The sequence below is a fragment of the Peromyscus californicus genome, unplaced genomic scaffold (assembly GCF_007827085.1).
Source record: "Peromyscus californicus insignis strain IS unplaced genomic scaffold, ASM782708v3 Scaffold_4__1_contigs__length_199733344, whole genome shotgun sequence".
Classification (NCBI taxonomy): Eukaryota; Metazoa; Chordata; class Mammalia; order Rodentia; family Cricetidae; genus Peromyscus; species Peromyscus californicus.
The window spans coordinates 115,436,033-115,444,791 of record NW_026294562.1 but is presented as its reverse complement, the minus strand read 5'-3'; the positions used below and the strand labels follow the sequence as shown (position 1 = coordinate 115,444,791).

Sequence of the window (8,759 nt, the reverse complement as noted above, 5' to 3'; positions counted from 1 at the left end):
CTTGGTTTTAATCAGCTTAATGGCTTTATCATAGTCCATGTGGAAACATCTTTGTGGAGTTCCATCATCCTTTTTGAAGATTTCAAAGTTGCTGTTAGGCATGGTCATGGATCCCTTTAGATTTTTTATTTTTTTGACCTCCTCTGTGGTTTGGAGTAATCACAGTCTGATAAGTTTCTGTCTCTCAGAACCATGAACATTCTTCCCTAGAAGAGAAAATCTTCACAGCAATTTCTCCCCACCATTTGTCTTGCCAAACTTTTCCAAACTGACCTTTGTCGATGTTTTCTTGTAACACGATGGTCCTGGCAATTGTTCTCTGAACAAGCAGCAGTAAACTCTTCATCCCAGGTAGCAGCATCACTGCAGTCACCAACATGATGAGAAGTAGCCTGCAACTCGGAGCAGCAGCCACTGCCTCCATGGTCCCACCACTGTTTGTGATTTGGTCCGGGGTGAAGCTTCACCCAAGCCTCCTAAGCCGTCCTCAAACTCAGGATCCTCCTGCCTCTCCCTCCTCCAGTAAAACCTACATACATGTGCCACCACAACTGGCTGAGTGTAGCTCAGGCCTGACCTGGGGCCCACAAGGCCACAAACAAGCAGCTTTTTCATGAATTCACACCACGAACGTTGGGCACCAGATGTAGAGGGAATCTTAAAAGTTCTTACTAATAAAATCAAACCCAGGCATGTACCGGGGTGAACACTGGAAGATCAGAGAACCAGAACAAGCCACAGCTAACCTCACCTGGCCAACTTCTCAGCTGGTCTTGTTTCCTCAGACTGGAAGCTTCTGTGTCCTCATCCCAATGGCTCTCAGCTGAACTGCTGCTCGAAAGCCTGAAGCTTAACCAGCTAAAAGCTTAACCAGCCAAATGCTTAACCAGCCAAATGCTTCTAGTTTATGGTCCTCACGCCTTACATACCTTTCTGCTTTCTACCATTACTCCCTGGGATTAAAGGCTGGCTTTCTGGGATTAAAGGTGTGAGTCACCATGCTTGGCTGTTTCCAATGTGGCCTTGAACTCACAGAGATTCAGAGGGATTTCTATCTCTGGAATGCTAGGATTAAAGGCATGAGTGCCATCATTTTCTAGCCTCTGTATCTAGTGAGTGTCTGTGCTCTGACCCCAGATAAATTTATTAGGGTACACAATATTTTGGGGAACACAATACCATCACAAAAATAGTCCAATGTAGTGGTGGTAGTGTTGCTCTTAATGTTGGTAGTGGTGGTGGTATGGTAGTTCTCTGTCTCTATCTCTGTCTCTGTCTCTCTGAGTATGTGTGTGTGTGTGTGTGTGTGTGTGTGTGTGTGTAATAATTTCTACAAAGAAACAATTAATTTGAAAGTAAGAGGGAGAAAGACATGAAAGGAGTTTAAAGGAGGAAATCCTCTATTGGAAATGATATAAACACAGTACTCACTTATGAAATTATAGAAAATTAAATAAGTGTGAAAAATAAATCTGGAAAAATACCTTTGCCTGTGCCTCTACCTTGAAGTGTTTTCTCTGGCAGTTTCATAGCTTTGTGTCTTGCATTAAGGTCTTTGAGCTCTTTTGAGAGGAATACTGTCCTCTGTCCTCGAAACTCTTCCTTTTGCTTGGTTGAATCTATTGAAAATACTTCCAACCACAGTTTTAATTAGACATAATGAGTTTTTAATTTCTAACACTTCTATTAGATACATTTGTTTAAAAAATCATTATTTTCTTTCTTAATTATTATTTTGTGAATAATAATAGAGGCTCAGTATTCATGTATCTGGAACCTGTATACTTCTGTATGAGTTTGATACAGTGAACGCTTTAATACAGAAGTATTATTTCATTATATGAAGCCTGTGGCTGAGGGGGCTTACAGTCTTTCTATGTCAATATCTGTGTGTTTGTTTGTTTTTCTATGCTATTCTTGATGATTCATTCACCTCTTCTGCATCCTTCTTTACTGTATCATTGAGAGCTGGATAAGGCACATGGTTTTTTGTAGCTCTCTAGAATTGTACTTAAAATAAGCTATTTGAATTTAATTCAGTGGAATGAATGATTACATTAGTCAAGAAGTGAGAGACAATACAAAAAAATAGATAAAAACAAAAATAAAGAAGTTGGATTGTCAGGACTTTCATCTAGGATCAAAATTTTCAAATGTGTGTATTCAGATATTCTTCTTAGCAATGCAGCAGCAAACTCTTTTACTTGACCACAGATATAGTGGGGAAGTTTTAGAAGGAGCATCGGACTACTTTCTTTCTAGGTTCTTTCCCTCATAATTGAATTAATCAATACCAGACACAAAAGAACATTAGGCAAAGGTTTAGTTGAAAGGGGAAACATTGAAATCTGGACACCACATAGAAGAGAGAGTGTTTTTGTGAAAACCATGCTAATGAATGGAAAATGACTTTTTTCTTGTTAACTACATCAATGGATATCTTTAGTGTGATGTGCTTCATCTCTTATTTTAAACTAGGCCTTGAGATTACATTGAGGTCCAATCAAACAAAATCATGTACAGCTAGTGGTTTGAGCTGTCAAGCATAGCAGGGCCATTTCAGTATAAACCTGTTTTTATAATCAAGTATCCCATAGATAATTTAAAGGACAGCAGGTCATTCATAAGATTTGTTATTAACAGTGGTTTTGAAGATGTCAGCATATATCCCAGAATGGAGAGTCACTTTGGTTTTTGCTTGGATGATAGAGATAAGTAATTTGTCTCCCTATGTGTGAGGCTAAGATGAAATAGGGTAAGGGAAGTGGGAATGGTTTCAAATCACGACTTGGGGTCCAGTAACCCTTTGTCAGAGTGACTATAAAACGTTGTTAATGTAATTGAGAGAGGCCATACATTCCAAATATTGTACTTTTTGAGAAATGAAAACTCAATTAAATATAGAAGATACATAATTATTCTGATAAAGCATAGTCTGTCCAAAGAGATTCTATACATCAGAAATAAAATATTTTGTATCTGAAGACACTGGAAAATTTACCAAAGAAAATCTTTCATGGATGTGGAGGGGCTGCCTACCCCCCGATCCCACCACAGTTCCCCAGAGTTCTCATGAGTAGGAGCAGTAAGAAATATTACATAGAAGAATATAGACGGGAGAGATAAAGATAGAAAATACAGGATAGCCTCAAGAAAGCTTGGAACCTATTCCATCAGCCCCCACAACTGTCTGTGCCCTCGGGTACTTACAGGAATGCCAAGGTGGTGGAGCAAAAGAGATGCCCCCTTCAGACCACAGCCAATGCAGACCCTCTCAGGCACCTGTACTCAGGCTCATGGTCCAATAATCCCCTCTATGCAGACCTGTTGGGTAAAGACACTAGGACACCTGAAAATGGGATTCCACATATAGACAGGTGATTTCCTCTGCAATTTTAGTTGGTTCCACAACTTCTTTCTATTCTGTTATGGGAAAATTCACCTGCACATAGTTAGAGGTATGGCTTTTCTGGCCTACAGGGAGGTTAATAAACACATATGGAAAATCGTTGTGTTAGATTTTCCTCTGGAGAAATAATACCTACTCACACCAGATACAGAATCAAAGAAATACAAAAGTAATTCCACCAAAGTACAACATGGTAAACCAATGAATTTACTGAGGTTCCTTATTTACAGTGGCATGGAGGAGACAAATCCAGCTCTATAACAAAAAGGTCCTATTCATGAAATTGGTTATAACTCACAGCAGTGCAATCCTGTAGCGGTATGCATCATGTTGAGGTCATTTCACAAATCATAGAGAATCATATGAGCACCCAGGAGAGTCAAAGATTCCCCTCTCCTCAGTAACTTTTTAACATTTCTATAATTTAGAGAAAATGACTTGTCTATATTTTTTAAGTCTCTAGAACATGTTTAGATTATTTAATTCTTTAGACAAATGAACTTGCCTTCTGTCATCTGTAAATAATGTTTGAATGAGGAGAAGTGCCAAAAAAAGAGCCACATGAATTTCCACCTCTCCACTGTCTGGCCCTCAACCATAGTAGCCACTATTTATATTTTAGAACTTGGCTCATATAATCTTTCTCCAGATTTGACTTTGCTGTAAGCATTTGGTATTGCTTTACAGATTGGGTCAAGTCTCCAGAATGTTCTCATTCTACTGATTTAGTTTCTCTGCTGTTTTTCTCACTACTAGACAGACTGGCATAGGAACCATATGTGGATTTACCTTTATTGCTCGCATACTTTCTCTAGCTCAATTGGTCTTTTATTTATTTATTTATTTATTTATTTATTAACTAAATGAAACTGATAAGAAATCATAAAATGACCTAACATGGAATCTTAGCATTAAAATTGATCAATAGATTTAGAAGTTTATATTTCTCAAATGAGAAAAGGTTTATCATACAAAAGAAGAAACTGATGCCATGAGTTTGTATGTTAGTCTGATGTAATCTAATTTTCTGATCTTAGATAATATCAGCCCTGTTCTGAGTTATTATTTACTCAATCAAAATATGAATTCCTATAATTGTCTTTCTAAAGTCAGAAATTACAAATCTTGCTTGTAACTTGTGAGGTGCTATACCACTGAAAAATACTTTGAAGTTTTCAATGAAGTGAACCCCTTGAGCAGAGATTTTGCTGCAACCTACTCAGAGCACACTTGACATCACTGTTCTTCAGGCTGTAGATCAAAGGATTCAGTGCTGGAGGCAGAACAGTGTAGAGCACAGAAAAGAGCCTGTCTGTGATTGATGGTACATCTGAGGGAGGCTTCAGATAGACAAAGCAAGCAGTAGCTATGAAAATAGTGAGAACAGTGAGGTGGGGGATGCATGTGGATAATGCTTTGGACTGACCTTTAGTAGTAGGAATCTTCAACACAGTGGAGAATATGTAAAAGTAAGAGATCACTACACAAATAAAGCAGGATATGCCTAGACACACACCAATTCCAAGACTCATATAAATGCCCAAAAGTGTTTGGGGGCATGAAATCCTTAGCAATGAGGAAACAGCACAGAAAAACTGTGGGATCACATTGGAGCCACAGAAAGGCATGGAAAATGTGCCAGCTGTATATATGGCTCCAAAGAGTGCCCCAGTAGCCCAGGAAACACCCACCATAAGAACACAGGCACCACCATTCATAATGACATCATAGTGCAGAGGACTGCAAATGGCAACATAGCGGTCATAGGACATGGCAGTCAGGACAAATACTTCTCCTGCTGCAAATAAAGTCATTAAAAATACCTGGAAGACACAACCAAGAATGGAAATGGAATTGTTGTGAGTTAGGCTATTGACAAAGAAATTTGGAATGGGAACAGACACAAAGAAGACATCCAACAAGGACAAATTCTTCAAGAAGAAGTACATGGGTGTTTGAAGCTGTAGGTCAATGGTGACAAGAGTGATGATGATGAGATTGCTTATTACAACTGCCATGTACATCCCTAGGAAGAGCACTCCACATAAAGTCTGCAGCTCCTGGATGTCAGAGAACCCCGTAAGGATGAATCCAGTTATTGCAGTGACATTGGACATACTGGATTCTTTTCAGGCCCTGTCAGAAGGAAAGGGAAAAAATGAATAAATATGATCATCACCCTAAGTAATAACGCTGATGTACAGAAATGTTCAGTGGAAAGGAGTTCAAGAAAGTATGTAATTTACAAACACACTTTCAAAAATACTCTCATTTCTTTCTCTCTGCTTCTCAGACTCTTGCCCACCCCCTCTCCTTATTCTTTTTGTGTATATCTCTCCATCTTTCTCCCCTCCCTCACTCTCTTCTCTTTGACTTACCTTCTCTCTCTCTGTCTGTCTCTCTCTCTCTCTCTGTCTCTCTCTGTCTCTCTCTCTCTCTCTCTCTCTCTCTCTCTCTCTCTCTCTCTCCAATCTTGAATTGTCCTTAAGGCTCTATACATGCAAACTAGGTTTTCTATGATTCAGCTCCAGAACCTTAACTCTTCTGAGTAATATAAAAAATATGTGCTATTAATTAGTGTATAATTTTAAGTCTATGATCATAGTTAGTTTAGGAAGAAATTTTCATGGTGTTAGGAAGGACTTCTTTCCATTTAAGTATTCATAAGCTATTATTTATTAATATGTCAGCAGGCAATAAGAAAGAACTTTGAATATTTGAATGACAGTGTCATGATAGTTTTAAAGATATATCTAAAAATTACCTCAATATGATAATTATGCACATATCAAAAATTATATTACCTCATATAATATACAATTACTATGCATCAATATGCAAAAACAAAAGAAAATGAAGAAAAATTAATACATAAAAGTTAAAAATAAAATGTAATGGTTACTTTTAATCTTGCAGACACAAACTTGGATTTGTACTAGATGGCTATGAGTTTGGAAAAAAAAATGTGACCATTTTACTCAACATTTTTTGTCTACTCTTTTTTAACAGTTTTCATCAAGAAAATTGTAACTTAGATTTATATAATGCTTTACCTAAAACCACTGCAAATGTACAGTGGAATGCAAAGGGTCAGATAAAAGCTTAACATCTCTACCACAAATTACTTTGCATTTGATTGTCTTAAGCATTCAGAGAAACTGAAGCTCAACTGAGGACAAGCACTGTGTCTACCTCTAGCCAGTAGTGCTCTCCCTTAAAGGTTGAAGAAAAGATAGATTACCTAGGATGTTTTCAATTTATTATCAGAATCTTTTACATCATCTTCAAAGGACCACCCTGAAGTCTTTATTCCTTTTCCTAAACCTTTCTTGAACAGTGGAGGATTGTAGGCAGATGACTCACTGATGAGGCTGACCTGATTCTTACTCATCAGGAGGAGTAACAATCAAACTTGGAAGAAATATCAAACCTTCCAAATAATACATCTGGCATGTATACAGCCTGCAAAGCAAATCAGGATTGCTCATCCTGACATTGCCCTTTAGGTTTAACAGGGATTGCCTCTCTAAACAGAGTCAACTGTAATTACCTGGACACTGTTGAGACACTGTGTGATCAGACTGAGATGAGAATCAACCAGACCACAGCCTGACCCAGTAGTTATTAGGTATTTTCCTTGTTTAATCTTGGAGTTCATGTCAATGTTTCAGAATACAGGGCTATCCAATGTAGTTATATTTGCTAAATCCCTTTCCTAACTTTCTCTTTTATATTTAACACTTGATTTCTGCCAAGATCAGATTCTCCTAATGTGCTGTAATGAAGCCAGTATCCTGATTGCATAGGTTTCCTTTAAATAAACTCCAACCAAATATTCCCTCATTTTCTTGAGTATTTTTATAACGCTATGTTGTTTGAAATTCACTTTTCAACATTATCTGGTATTTCCGATACAATTCAAGTGCTATATGTTCAAATTGTATTATTTGGTTACTAGGTCAAAATTATTTAGATAATTCTCTTATTACAAGTAGGCAAATCTCTCATTCTCTCTCTCTCTCTCTCTCTCTCTCTCTCTCTCTCTCTCTCTCTCTCACTCTGAGTGTATGTGTGTGTGTTTATGTGTGCATCCCATGAATAAATGATTGAGAGTAATATATAGGGTATGGGGGCATCTTCTCCACTAGATTGGGCAAAGTTAAGTATGTACAAGCATGTACAAATATTTTACTAAACAACAAAAAGTCTTCAAATAGCATGATTGATTGCAACAAAAGATCATGATTTATTTAAGCAGTCAGTTGGCTGCTTAAGCTGAAAACAATTCCACCAACGTTGCCAGGACAAGTACATAGGAAAAAGTCCTGTAGCGATGGCATTTAGGAAACCACATCTCTAATACAACATAAGATGAATTCTCTCTGGAATATTTACAAAAAAGCTATCTGAATACATAGGAAAAAAATGTTCTACTGGGCTGAGATTCCAGACACTTGTCAGAATAATATAACCCTCAGGCTGGGGAAATACAGAAAGAGGGCAATTTGAGATATAAAGGTAAATAAACCACTACTAATTTACATTGCTTTTAATAACCCTCCCAATTACTCTATATCTATAATATTTTTAAAATGTTATAAAGAGCATATTTTAACATTTTCCCAATTGAAATTTGTACCTTACAAAAATTCAGAGTCTTCACATTCCTAGAAAATTTACTCTAGATTTTCCAGCAGGTTGAATTGAGAAGATAATTTTTTTTTCAAATCTGTAAGAGCTCGGTATAATATTTGATCACCTGAAAGGAAAATAGAACATGTAACTCTCATTAGGAAATTCTGATATCATATTCATATCATATTGAGGTTGTTATAAAACTTGAAATTCTGAATTCATTTCTCCTCCAAAGAAAATATAAGCAACAAGGAAATATTTTACCTTTTTATAAATTTTGATGTTTATTCACTTGAATCCATATATATAATGAACATATTTCTAACAGACCTTTTAAAGTCACTTGCTACTCCTTGGGAGTCCCAAAAGGCAAATCTTTCTGGATAGCCTTACTAAGAATCCATGTAAAGACAATTAGTGTTGCAATAATTGCTGTTTTCTAAAAAGGATAGTTATCAGTTCCCAGAAGATACATTAAAATAGGTCAAAAGGAATATGGTCATATTTTCCTCAGAATTAAATTAATAATTTATTTGCTTAGCTACACCATGAATAGAGTTGGAGACAATGGTAAACTAGGAAAAAATTTACAAAATGTAAATTTAGGGACTACGTTTAAAGACTCCTGTAATCCCACTTGCATTAATAACTTTTCTCAAGGCTGTGGAAAAATATATGGGGGAAAAAAGACAACATGAGAAAGGAAGGACTGAGG

At 36.8% G+C, this 8,759-nt stretch overlaps 1 protein-coding gene across 1 annotated transcript; it reads right to left on the bottom strand.

Moving 5' to 3' along the window:
* Positions 1-2,306: 2,306 nt before the first annotated feature.
* Positions 2,307-8,325, bottom strand: LOC128125535 (olfactory receptor 14A2-like). Its single transcript, XM_052763022.1, has 2 exons — positions 8,049-8,325; positions 2,307-5,545 (listed from the first exon to the last, which is right to left on the bottom strand). The coding sequence occupies exon 2, from the start codon at positions 5,524-5,526 to the stop codon at positions 4,585-4,587; it is 942 nt and encodes a 313-aa protein (XP_052618982.1). The 5' UTR covers positions 5,527-5,545; positions 8,049-8,325; the 3' UTR covers positions 2,307-4,584.
* Positions 8,326-8,759: the final 434 nt, after the last annotated feature.